General features: G+C 50.3%; 1 protein-coding gene across 1 annotated transcript; it reads right to left on the bottom strand.

Moving 5' to 3' along the window:
- Window positions 1-3806: 3806 nt before the first annotated feature.
- On the bottom strand, window positions 3807-12974 carry Ube2q1 (ubiquitin conjugating enzyme E2 Q1). Its single transcript, XM_050166419.1, has 13 exons — window positions 12506-12974; window positions 10370-10474; window positions 9929-10033; window positions 9254-9304; window positions 6914-7054; window positions 6651-6735; window positions 5998-6058; window positions 5736-5826; window positions 5565-5623; window positions 5418-5466; window positions 5055-5150; window positions 4735-4801; window positions 3807-4291 (listed from the first exon to the last, which is right to left on the bottom strand). The coding sequence occupies exons 1-13, from the start codon at window positions 12830-12832 to the stop codon at window positions 4260-4262; spliced, it is 1269 nt and encodes a 422-aa protein (XP_050022376.1). The 5' UTR covers window positions 12833-12974; the 3' UTR covers window positions 3807-4259.
- Window positions 12975-13012: the final 38 nt, after the last annotated feature.

The raw sequence follows: 13012 nt of genomic DNA, 5'->3' as shown, positions 1-13012 counted from the left end.
GGTCTTTTAAAATCGGATCAGGTTTCTCTGCTGGCCAGAGGCTTCTCTTACAAATTGCCCTCTCTCTGTTTCCTGGCTCCTGCCGGGGGCCAAGATCCCTCTCACCCCTCAGAAGGGTCTTCAGGAACAGGACCCGGCTCCCCGTTTGCCAGGGACCTCGCCAACCAAAGGCCTACCTCTTTGATTTAATTGTAGTGGCGTGATCTGCTCTCGGTGTTGCGCGCTGGTCCCTGCCTCCTGCGTCCTCTGCCGCAGCGCCAGTCCCCGCCGGTCCGGCCGCAGCCTGCGGCCTGCGTTGCCCGCCTGCGTCGGTCGTCTTGCAGTGTCTTGTTCCTTAGAGTTCCATCCCTTACAGAGAGCTGCTGTGCATAGGACCGAGTGGTATAACCTGCCTCTCTCCTTTGCTGGGTTAGATAAAGCAGGCTGCTGGGCTGTGGTTGTGTTTACTGGGCAGTCGACCACCACCCCTGTGTGGTCCCTGAATAGCCTAGACAATGATGACTGGACCTTCCCACCTGTCTCAGCCATCCGTGTTGTCTTCCATCCTCTGGAACCTCTGGGGCACCGTCCTGGTAGGTTCCCCTCAGCTCTGCCCTCTCTTTGCCTTAGTAGCAGCCTTGCTGGTGGTAGAGTGCCCGCCTGAGTTGGGGCTTGTCACACCTGTTTCTGGAGCCCTCTAGAAACACAGAGGACCCCTCTTTTCCCTATCCCTTCTCAAGGTTGAGGGGGAGGAGGAAATATTGATTTGGAGAACTGGGAAAAGTCGAGGAAGACACAGTCCTCCTCCTAGAACGGAAAAGCGCCTCCTGAAGTGAGGAGTTCAGGCTACCTGAGAGACCAGTGGTTTTGTGGGAGCTCCCCCCAGTGGTCAGGAGCTCCACCCAGAGGGCATCGTGGGTCATTGCATGAAAAGAGGTCTGCTGCCAGGCCTCTTGACCTTCTGGTTCTGGATATTGGAAGGTGGCCCAGAAGGGAGCCTCCTGATCCAAAGAGCAGCTGCCAGGAGAGCCAGCGAGCCTGGCCTAGCTGTAGACGGGCTTCTTCAGTAGACCGAGAAAGCCACCCAAGGGGATTGACTTTCTTCCTTCTGTGGGTGGAAAGGGCAGGGTCAGAAAAGTGAAAGGGCCTTCCTGGTATTGCATAGCATGACAATGGCATCCTGGAGGAGGGTTCCTTTTGCCCTAGTCAGACCTGGTATCGCTCATACCAACAGTCCCAGAGTTTGAAGGTGGGAGGAAAGGCAGGGCTGAGTTCTGGAGAAACCTCCTGGAGAAAGATTTTTTTTTTTTTTTTGACAGTCTTTCAACAAGTAAATGCTCACTTACCATGGCAAAAACATCATTTTATCACCACAGAATTTCCCACTAGAGAACAGAACCTAGGACCCTGTCATTGTTTGAAAAGCAGTAACAGGGCTGCCTCTTTTCATACAAGTTCCTACCTTGCCCCAACCCCCTGCTTCCCACTGCCTCAGCTTTCATCATCTTCCTCCCAGAGCTGGGAGTTAGCAGACACTAGCAGAGACTTGTTGGAGAAGCTGGTCTGCCGCCAGAGCCTGCTCCCTGTGGCCTCCGCCTTCTGCTTCCCTCCTCTGCCACCACCTGCCCTAAGTTTTGTAGTGTATTGTTTTGCAGACATTTTGAATTCACACCAGGTGTCCATTAAATCCCCAAGAAAAAAATCACTGACTGACTGTCCCTCTGCCAGAGTTCTGTGGATCTCCCTGAAATTTTAGATGAAGCAAGCTGAACATGGGCCAGGAGTTGGGGTATAGATGGGGTACCCTGCCATCTCACCGACTTTGTTTCCAGCCATATATCCTCAGGCTTGAAGCGTTTAATGGGGCATGCTGGGAACATCCAGCTGATTGTCTGTCTGCACTGCCTGAGTGCCATCCGTTCTTGGAGCCTCAGCACTGAATTGCTTTCCATTTTGCCTTCGACTTATCTTTCCAAAGGGTGAAGTTTTGTTTGCCAGGTGTCTTAGCCTACTAAACTGGCATAAACGTTTGAACCCAAACCAGTAAGCTTCCATTAGGTCAGAAGCCTGAGGCAGCCAAGCATATTTTCCCCTCTTCTTTGTATCCCAGGGCAGACTCATGGAGGACGGAAGAGCCCCTGCCTGTTTCTTGCTGTTACTTGTAGAAACTGGTAGAACAGTGAGCCATCACCCTACAAATAAAGGTCGCCATGTCTCCCATGTTTAGGGTAACTGACTTTCTCCTGGTCATTGCCTGCTATCCTAATTCTGCCCTCTCAGCGCTGCATGGAGACTGGGAAGTAGCTGTGAGCCTCCCACTCACTCAGTTATGGGCTCCAAGCCAGGAAACCCTACATGGGTCAGAGATCCACATTCCTTGCCTTTTCTACTGCAAAGAAATCTGCCCTCTGTGATATGGCCTCATTTTTAAATTCAGTGGAACTTTATGAGAAGCCTAAACTTAAACTTTATCATAAAAGATTTGAGAAGAAAAATGGAGAGGTGTCAGGAGTTGATGTCACAGTTCACAGACCTGACATTTTCCTTAATGTCAAGTGGATATGAACCCATTTTAATAAGTTTATTAGAGCCAAACTATTTAAATAACTTTATTTGATTCATCCTTTGGTAGATGAGAAAAATACATTACAAAATACATTATACAGAGGACAGCTCACAGTACACATTACTAAAAACACAATCTACAAGCCAGTCAGGGCTGGCATTAAGTTCAGAAGGAAGCCACACAGGCTATGAGTTGGATTTCAGGTCCATGGAATGACTTTTCCCCTTGTATCCCCTCTGTCTCAGACTCACTGTGTATTAGCACCCCTAATTTGGTGGGTGTAGGCAGAGTTAGAGCAGCATCAAGTAGGACTGGTGAACTCTCCATCCACCTAAAGCAGCAAGACATTCAAATTTCTAGACGAAAAGGGGGGGGAGGCAAGGGAGGGTAACCAAATTAAAATGCCCATCTCAAAAGCATAAAAACCATCCCAGAGCTGGGTTTTCTAAACCCTGGGACCTTGCTTAGCTGTCCCTTGCCTCTGTCACGTCAGCAGGCAGGTGGTCCCACAGCAAGCTCATTCACAGGGAGACGCAGGCTTCGGTGCCACGTAGGGAGCAGTCTCACAACAGCAGGTCCATCCAACACAGTGCACAGTGCCCATTTCTGGCTCTGCAGACTTTTCCCTTCCGTGCTTCCTGGGGCTGAGCCGAGGACCCACCACACAACACAACCACATGGAGCTAGCTGTTTCCAGGTGGCCCACAGCTTGGGAATGACTAGAACCATCAATCCGAAGTTCATGTCTTTTCTTAGCTCATCTAATGAAGCAGATGAGAGGTGAGCAGAGACCACACGGGAAAGCAGGGAACCAAGGAATTACAGCCACTCAGCAGGTTGCTGGGATTAGAGAAAACCTCATGCATCCAGGAGCCTGGGCCCCACCCCTCTCATCTTAAAAGGAGTTTATGAAGCAGCTACTCGAGTCTCATCTTTTTCTTGGAAATTTCAAAATGGAGATTAGTACAAAGTAGCAGTAACAATCAGGTTGTTTCTGGGCCTCTGCACTGTAGTTCAGCAGGCCAGACTGTTCCAAGGAATGAATAGAGGTGCCGGTTGCTCCAGAGGCCTTCAGGAGCCACCTAGGGTCAGATCAGGCAAGTGCTTCCTTCAGCTTGGTATTTCTCTTGTGCTAGCAGGAAAACGCAGCCTCTCTGCAGCTTCTCCTTGCTACCAAGCATGGTGGGCCTGGCACCCCTCCCCCCTCCCCAGCAGTCAGGGGATGTGGGAATAAAAATAAGGATGAGTCAAGACCAGCATCTTCAAATTAACAAACTGTAATTGTTTTCCCAAAGATACATTTTTTTCATACACATCCATCATACACTGTAACCAAAAAAAGCAGTGTACATGAAATAAGAGAAAATAAATTAAAAACCCATAGCATAGGTAAGGAGGCTCTAGTCTGGAGCACAGCTGAGTTTCCAGCAATATAAGGAGGCTTGAGAGTTTCTTTATAAGAATGCCTGCTAGCAAGGGTTCCAGCAAGGTGGTTGGTTTGTAGTCAGTCTTGAGTACTTGAAACAGTTCAGTATGTTGTTTGTTGTTTTTCCTTAGCGTTTAGAATAGCCATCATTGTCCTGCAATAGGCAGAGCTATCACGTCCAGGAAAAATGAGGGAGGGAACCAGAGGCAGCGTGAAATCCAAATACAGCATTCAAAGGTAATTGGTCCAGTGGTGCCTGGGGGAGGAGGAAGGGGATGTACTCCAGGGTTAGCCATCTTCTTTTGGGGGTGTGTACCAGCCTGCACAAAAAACACAAACCAGCACAGTGAAAGGGCAGGCCCAGGTCAACTTTGCCCACCCCAATCCCTGAGGACATCTCTATGATTCCAGGAAAGCAGATCTTAGGAAGGATGTACAGTCCCCACAGTGGGGACACAGGTATAGGGAAGCTGAGGATACTTACCCGGAGGTTGTTTATTGTAAGGGAGAGAGAATGGTGAGCCCACCCAGAAGTAACCGGAATTAGATGACAGGACCCAGTCTACCTTAGACACCCCCGCCCCCGCCCGGTACTTCTCGGGGGGAAAAGAGTGAGGTTAGCCACCTTCAGACTTCTAGAGAACTGGGCAGATGCTGGATCAATGGACAATAAAGCTCAGAAACCAAAGGTTCTTGTACTTGACTGGCGTGGGGCCAGGGCCTGCACGGGGCTGGCTCTTCTGGGGCCAGGTTCCAACCTCACCGTTTTTTTCGTGGATCTGCACCAAAGACTTGTAGGATTGCTGTGCTCTTGTTAGGCTGTACTGAGACTGGGGAGAGAGTCACCAGTCAGATCATGGCCAGCTGCAGCCCACTATCCCTCCTCTGCAGGCTGTCACCCAGGAAACCAAGAGTCCCAGCTTCCAGCACCAAGCCCCTCTGCCTGGGAAGGCCCTGAGGACACACCACACACAGCTTCCTTTTCCAGACCTCCGCCCATACCAACATCTGTCTCTCAAAGGCAACTTTAGCTTGCTAGTGGCCCAAGCTGTACTTGGCTCTCCATGGTCCCAGGGCCCTTACTTTGTTGGCTCCAAACTGCACCCGTGCCTTTCCCTTCACCAGCGTGGCGCTGATCTGCATGATCACGGACTCTATGGAGTAGGCACTGCTCCAGCCCTGGGGCACAGCAGGGACAAAGCAGGAAGTCAGGAAACAGCTTCCTGAGAAACCTTCAGCACCTTTCCCCACAAGAGGCTGCCTTTACAGAAGGGCCCTTTACTCCCAGCACAGTTACCACCTGTCCACCTAAGTTCCTGGGTACAGGCTCTGCCTAGTGCAATGAAAGGGCCATATTATGGCTATGACTTGTCCCCTCTCCCCAATGGTAAGAGCTCAGCCAGCCCCACCCAGGCCAATGGCCAAGAGTGAAACAGGCTCACTTACCTGCTTGGTGAGAAGTTCCATGCAGATGGCACCTCCGCCCAGAACATACCTGTAAGAAGAAGGGTTAGTCAGCTGTGCCTGGCCACAAGTCCAGTCCCTTCACCTGCTGCATCACAAATGGCCTATTCCCTTTGCCCAGTCACTCACCCTCCAGAGAGGACTGGAGACACAACCCTGACGAATGGTGGGTCAAAGGGGAAGTTATCCTGAGAAAGAGGCAGACAGCAGTCAGGAAAGAGAGGCCTGCACTCTCGTAAGACTCAAAGCAGGCAGGGAAGGCTCAGTCAGGAAGAGAGCACTGGGACCAAGTCATCTTACTTTAAAGGAGAAGTTAAGTAAGATGAAGTCTGCTCCCTCCTTCTCCTTCAGGATCTGAAGATCATTGTGCAAAGCGCTGTCCTGGTCAACTCTACAAAGCAACGAATCTGGGCTCAGACTGCTGGGTCCTGACTGAGCAGCCTCCTATGGGCCCCATTGCCCACACCTGCTCCTGGGACCCTGCAACCAACACATTGGATGGGACACAAGTGCCCCTGAGGTTCCAGTCACTCCATTTTCTCATCCCAGAGCTGCCACTCACTTGAGGAGTTTGACATTCCAGTCATACAGACTGTCATTCACGAGTTCGACTGCATAGTTTCCTGGAAGGAAAGGAAGCATCAATAAGATGGGTCTGGACCAAAAGGTGGAGCCTTCCCTTCCCAAGAAAAAGACTCAACCGGGACAATGGTGGTGCACGCCTTTACTCCCAGCATTTGGGAGGCAGAGGCAGGCAGATTTATGGAGTTTCAAGGCCAGTCTGATCTACAGAGCTAGTTCCAGGATAGCTAAGGCTACACAGAGAAACCCTGTCTCAAAAAATGAAAAAGGGGAGGAAAAAAAAGGCTCAAAGGGTCCAGGTTTGTCTCTGGATATGTGACAACCCATGCCTCAAGGAGCTCCAATCCCAGTCTGAAACTTTTATAAGCATTTGTGTGATCTAGAAATTCTCAGGGCTTCTTGTCAGCATCATACTGCATCCTTTAAAAAACAATTACATGAATTTGCTTATTTCTGTGTGTGTGTGTATGCAAGTGCCATCCGTGCAAATAGCAGTTCTCTCTGTCATGTGGGTATCAGAGACTGAACTCAGGTCCTAAAACTCGGTGCAAGTGGTTTTATCCACCAAGCCATCTTCCGGCTCATACCATGTCCTTTTTGAGGAACTCCTATGCCGCCCCTGGGCAAACTCACCACTTTTGAAACTCTGTGATCGGTATATATCCCTGAGCTCCTTCATCAGCCGGTCAGTGGCCTGCACCGAGCCAGACACTGCACCCTGGCAAGGAGAGCATACACGATTACTCCTTGATCTGGTGGGTAAACCTTAAGATAGTCTGGCATAGGGGGAGGATCCGAGAGATCCAACAAAGGAGGCAGCACTCCATACTGGTGCCGTGGCTGCTCCCCAGTCAGCACCCACCACCCTTCGCCTCGCCTCTCTACAAGGCACGTACATTTAAGTAATCTTGCCTCTGGTTCTTTTTAATTTTCTCTAGGATGGCCAGGTTTTCTTTTCCGATGCCATCATCTTCAGATTTCTTGCCCTCTGCTGGCTCTTCCTCTTTCATTTCATAGTGATCTAGGTCTTCTGTATCCTGAGGTAGGCGTGGGAGCAGAGGAACACCACAAAGATAGTGGATAGACTATCCTTTCTTTAGTCCCATTGTCCCAGAGCCCCAAGTCCCCGTGGCATTCTTGGTAATACATTTCCAGTTCTGGAAACAGCTTAGCCTCATTCCCTCCACAATCTACAGGCGAATGCAAGTTGGGTCTAGCTTTTTCAAATGGAGTCTCATATAGTCCAGACTGTCCTCAAACTCATCATATGGTGAGGCTAACCCCTGATCCTCCTGCTTCCACCTGTCACGTGTTAGGGATACAGGTGTGCACCTTTTATTATGAGACAGGCTCTTGCTATCTATCTATCTATATATATTTTATATATATATATATATATCTTTCACTGTCCTAGACAGGCTAGATTGAAAGTTGGAGGGATTGTCCTGCTTCAGCCTCCTGAGTACTGGATTAAAGGTGTGTATCAATACACCTGGCTTCCCAAGGAAATTTTCTTCTCTTTCTCCATTCTTAAACCATAGCAGCAGAGCTACAAAGAGAACTGAGAAAGGGACTGTCTTCTGTTCCCTAGGAAGATCCTGCTTCAACTGTTCCTAAAATTTCCTTGGCAGCAGATACTTCTCAATTTCTAGGTGAAGGACCTTTGGCCTCCAGTGATTAAAAAGCTTTTATTTATTAGGCTAGACTCTCAAACCCAGGAGTCCTTAGGACCTTAGGCCTAACAGAGTAGACTAAGAGCCAGCGAGTGGCTCAAAGGGTACAGGTGCTTGCTGCAAGGTCTGATAACTGTAACTGTGTCTAATCCTTGGAACCTACACAGTAGCTAGAAATGACTCCTCCAAGTTGTCCTGACTTCCAACACACACACACAACACATCTTAAAAATGTGAAGAGAAAACTAAATAATAAATAAATTTCTTCTTCTCCTCCTACAATAGCAGGATCTGAATTGGGTCCCCAGAAGTACTCATTGCCAAGATGGAAATGAGGTGGCCCAAAGTAGGAGATGGCCAAAACCAACAACATAATTAGGTCCTTATTCACCTGGCTCTGAGTGAACAAGTGGCTCACCAAGCAGAGGCCACACAGAGGCAGCTTCAGCTCCATAGTCAGGTGCTGGGGGCGTGGTACAGAGGGTTGAACTGCCAGGAAGGACTGTTTCATGGCTCATCAGCCCACTGTGGGTCTGAAGATCAGTACAAAGTTACCAGATCTGGGTCCAAGGCTAGGAAACACGATCAGAGATACAGTACTACAAAAGGATATCCTGTAAAGTCCTGTACTAAGGGCAACACACACTAGCTTACTTTATTCCTTTATAACATTGAATTATCCTATCATTACCTTTATTTTATAGGAAAGTTGAGGTCTAGTGAATTAATTCTCATGCCCATTCAAAGCAGATTTCACAGAAGTAAGGTTAAGTCCTATCTGGCTATGAAGCTCAACTTAACTTATTTATATTCTATAGAAGCACCTACAGTTAGACATGGTGGCACATGCCTGTAGTTCTAGCACTTGGGAAGTAGAGGCAAGAGGATCAGTTCAAGCCATCCTTGACTACACAAGTGAGTTTGAGGCCAGCCTAGCTTATACAAGACCCTATCTCAACATATCTCAACATAAACAAGAGTTAGAAAGATGGCTCAGCGGTTAGGAGTACTGGCTGCTCTTCTAGGAAACTGGTTCCCACCACTCACATGGTGGCTTATAACCATCTATAATTCCAGTCCCAGGGGATCTGATGCCCTCTGGACTCCACAGGCACTGCAGGTATGTAGTGCACAGACATTCATGCAGGGAAAATAGCCATGCATTTAAAAGTGAGATAAATAAAGCATCTGTATTTTTAAAGATTCTTTCAAGTATATTATACATTATTATTTATTTACCACCTGAAACAACCCTGTAATATGTATCATAATCTTATTCTGGAGATGAAAAGACTGTAGCTTAATAAGTGAAACTCTCCAAATAAGACAATCAGGGTGCAATTAGGGTCTGTCGAGACTCCTGAAGCCATCTGAGATGAGTTTGCCCAGTATTTGTTTGTTTTCAAAGAATGGATAATAGATGGCCATCTCCTTTACTCCAGGCCAGTCTTTACTCCACTGTCACATTCCTTTCCCCAGTTGGGAGCTGGAGTTGTTTACATTGAACGACCCATACTAGAGATAAACACTTCCTGTCAATGCCATTTCAAATGGTAAGCCTACCTCAGGCATCTCCTCATCTTCGTCTTCTGAAGATACTTCTTCCTGCGTGCACTACAGTGGAGATTAGGGCAAAGACCAAGATCAGAACCCAGTGGGTTGCTAGAATGCAGCCTGACCTAACCCTGGCCCTGAAGGTCTGGACGCTGGGCACTGTGCCCATAAAGATGCCAGTTTCTCTATCAGCCAGAACTGAGTGGAAGCATGAGCCCAAGGGATGGATGACTTTGCTACCAGCCAATTATTCTCTTGCTAGGACATGCCAGGAAAGAAAAGAAAAACAAAAAGAACTCATGGCTGCTCTTGTCATCTGTTCTGCAGATCCTAGCTCACCTTCTCTGAGAACCCCTCTAAGTGACAGTGCATTTCTGGTTCTAAACAAAGAACTATTGGGTTGCCAATAGTTATCAATTCCTATTGCTAAGATAATAGTAAACACGTCCTCCTCATCTCAACCTGAGGGATGCTGCCCCTGAGAATGAGTTCTGATAGGACAGAGCAATGGGTAGTGCCTTATTTAGCTAGAGTCTCATCTGGAGAAGAAAGAAGCTGGGAATCACTGGGAGCAGTGGGAGTTGCAGGAGCAACCACAGTTCCATTTCAGTTATCAAGAATTTGTCGGGCGCTCTTTGGTATGACTGAACAACAGGACCCAAAGCCCAGTCCTCAGTTGCATACCTGATCCGCTGGCAAGGGCTGATCCAGCATTTCCACATCGGGATGCTGAGGGAGGTTGTAGAGTTTACACAGGTCAGAGATGATCCTCTTCAGATGCTGCAAGAGCTGGGGTGGGGACCACAGACACATCAAATACACCTCCCTTACTGCAATCTGGATTGCTGCATGGATGAGTTTTTAGCTCAGATCCCAAAATGGTGGCTGTTTCTCTAATTGGATAGCCCTCACAGTTACAGGAATGACTTTCCCTAGTGGACCTATCCTGGGGCTGCTACAGGAACCTGCCTCCTCTGACCTCAGAAAGCAACTCTCCCAAGAAGTCTTCCCCAAGACGGTCCACCTGGGGACCCCCCCCCCCTCTCAGATCCAGCTGCCTCATAGGGTACTTTTATGGTTGAAACCTCACCGGGAACACATGCATTCTACCCCCCTGCCCCTCACCAAAGTATTCCCTTTCTTTATGTCCACCAGCCTCTCCAAGACAGCAGCCAAGTTAGGGTCATCAGACTCCACCGACCAGATGGGGGGCACAGCAGGGTATGATTCCTGCGGGAGAAAGCAGGGAGAGTGGTCACAAGGGAAAACTGGGAAAACCAGTTTTTGCTTAGCCTTCCTTCTTCCCTGAAGACTCTGGTTCCTTTCCTTCCCACCACCATGCCCTCCACTAAAACCGCCAGTTCAGCTTCCCTAGACAGAGCCTGGGAGGGCCTGAACTAAGAAGCAACCTACAAAGTTACTTTCTTCTAGAGGAGAAACCAGGGAGTGCTAACCATAGCGAAGGAGGCTCTGGCCTTCTGTCCTGACTGTTAGACTCAAGTTCTCACACCCAGGCTAGAGTCTCAGTGTTTCCACACTCCAGCATCAGGGGAAGGAAGATCACCTCCTAACAGCCACAGTGATGAGAAAAATGCAGGCTGTAGCCACCAGGGGAGGAAGAACTAAAATAAAACGGTCTTCAAAGCTAACAGTTATAGGGCATGTGTAGGAACCGCCCTCCACCCAAGACAGAACCGTCTGAGACCCGTTCTCCCTACCACTCCCTGCCCTCTCTTCAGTCCAGGCATCGGCTGGGAGAAAGAAGCCTCCACCACAGCTACTGACATTCCCAGCATTCCTGAGCCACCATGCCAAAGGAGCCTAAACAGACTCCCCCACTCTACCCAAGGTCAGGGGACCTGTGTAGGCCAAGCTTCCTTTAGAAGGGCCATGGGCACTGCAGCTGAGAACCCCCAAAGACAAAGATAGTGGCTGGCCTCTGGCAACTGAAAGGAAGCCGCTGGAGGAAGCAAACCTACCCGTAAAGTGAATCCACTTAGCAAAATCCAATCTTTGATGTCTCAACACATGCCAGGGAAGCCTTACCCACTTCTACTGGGGGTCTTAGCGGTGCCATAGCTCTAACCAGTGCTGCAGGAGAAACAGGACCGAAGATGCTAAAATCTTTACTTGACTGAGCCGCTCCTAGTGGTCATAGCTTGGTGAGGTAAGCCTCAGCTTGGCTAGATTCCCCACCAAAACTCAAGTGTCTCATGACTACTCTGCTCCCACACCTCACCACCATGGCCTGGTTTGGTGGCAGAAAGGGATAGAAAACACCATGGAAAACAAATTGAAGCGTTCAAGTACCAGAGAATTCACAAGTCTGCCTCTCCCCAGGCCACTCCCATTTCCAGTGTGGCTAAAGGTACTGCCCACTGGCTCTCTAGCTAGCTCCAGCAGGGGCAAGACCATTAACAAGTGGGTGTTATCAACCAATGTGAGCACTGTATCAAGCAGTACCAGATGTTACAAAATTACACCCAACAGTTTCCTCAAGTGATAAAATAAGGCTGGCCACATGTAAGGTGTTTCCTAATCTGGTATAGTTAGGACGATATGAAGTCCACTGAGGAGCAATGGCGCTATTACTGCTCAACACACACACTAGCACCACCAGAAAAGGCAACAACCACCTAGGACAAGTAGACATAACGCCAGAAACGGGGAGGGGAGTGGCAAAATTGCTAGCAGCTGAGGCAAAGAGGAGTTAAAGGTTAGCTAGTTACACCAGAGTGAGATGAAATCCAAAGTGGAGCCAATTCAGGGAGCAGAGAGAGGTTGAACTAGGGATGCCCGGGCAGGGAACCCACAGGTGCTAACATCTAAGTGGCAAGAACTGTTGACAAGGGGTCACTACTGAACAGGGCCTAGTTCCAGGCCAGGTCCTTCCAGCAGAGGCCTGGACTCTATTGGAGTTGGGGGTGGGGAGAAGAAATGGGCCTTCCTAAGTGACACGGTAAAGTTGTGGAGGAGTCATGGAAAGGCACCAAAGCCATAAAACCTGAGGTGTAGGTGGGTTCCTAGGAGGGGGTGGTCGAGGGCCACAAGTCGGGGTGCCCCTCGCACTCAGGGGTCAACAGTAGAGACTGATTGCACCACAGAACCTCAAGCAAAAGAAACGAGTGCAGCCTGGGGAGAAGGAGCCGAGCCCAAGAGGGGGCTCCGGCCTCGGGGTCCTCCGAGGGCAGGAGGCTGTAGGGTATGATTTCGAGCACCAGACAAGGGACCACAGCGCGGTGCAAACGAGAAGATCCTCACCGTGATGTTGCAGTGGATGCGGACGGGTTCCCCCGGTACCGATCCCCGAGAGGGGAGATGGGGTCCGGGCGCAGCCCCGGCCCCGGCCCCTCCGGCTCCGGCCAGCAGGAACTCGCAGCTCAGCTCGTCCAGGCAGGCGCTGGCAATGCGGAAGCGCTCGTGGCCGCGGTGGAAGATGGACTCGAGCAGCTTCAGCTCTCGCCTCAGGCAGGGCCCCGGCCCTGGGCCCCCTCCCGGGCCGCCCCCGGCCCCCGGCGCCGCCCCCTGGACCCCCAGCTGCTGCCCCGGCCCCGGCTGCTGCTGCCCCTGCGGCTGCGGCTGCTGCATCCTCCGCTCCGCTCCGCTCCGGGGCCGGCGGGCCGGGAGCCTCCGGCCTCCGCTCCGGGCTCCGCCGCCGCCGCGGTCCGCACTTCCTGATCCCCCCTTTGCCAAGATGGCGCCGCCGCCACCTCCGGGACAGGCCCCCTCCGCTCGCCGGCCCACCCCCCCACGGCCGCCGGAAGCCGC

The sequence above is a fragment of the Alexandromys fortis genome, unplaced genomic scaffold (assembly GCF_014885135.2).
Source record: "Alexandromys fortis isolate MF-2015 unplaced genomic scaffold, M_Fortis_MF-2015_v1.1 scaffold_152, whole genome shotgun sequence".
Taxonomy (NCBI): domain Eukaryota; kingdom Metazoa; phylum Chordata; class Mammalia; order Rodentia; family Cricetidae; genus Alexandromys; species Alexandromys fortis.
This window is presented reverse-complemented; position numbering and strand designations above follow the sequence as displayed.

Bases quoted from the DNA above. Each gene is read 5' to 3' on its own strand.
- Ube2q1 (XM_050166419.1), bottom strand. From the start codon at position 12,832: ATGCAGCAGCCGCAGCCGCAGGGGCAGCAGCAGCCGGGGCCGGGGCAG. The intron at 10,475-12,505 runs GTGAGGATCTTC...TTTCTCCCGCAG, and splicing joins GCATCCACTGCAACATCACG to GAATCATACCCTGCTGTGCC. The intron at 9,305-9,928 runs GTATGCAACTGA...TCTCCACTGTAG, and splicing joins AGCCCTTGCCAGCGGATCAG to TGCACGCAGGAAGAAGTATC.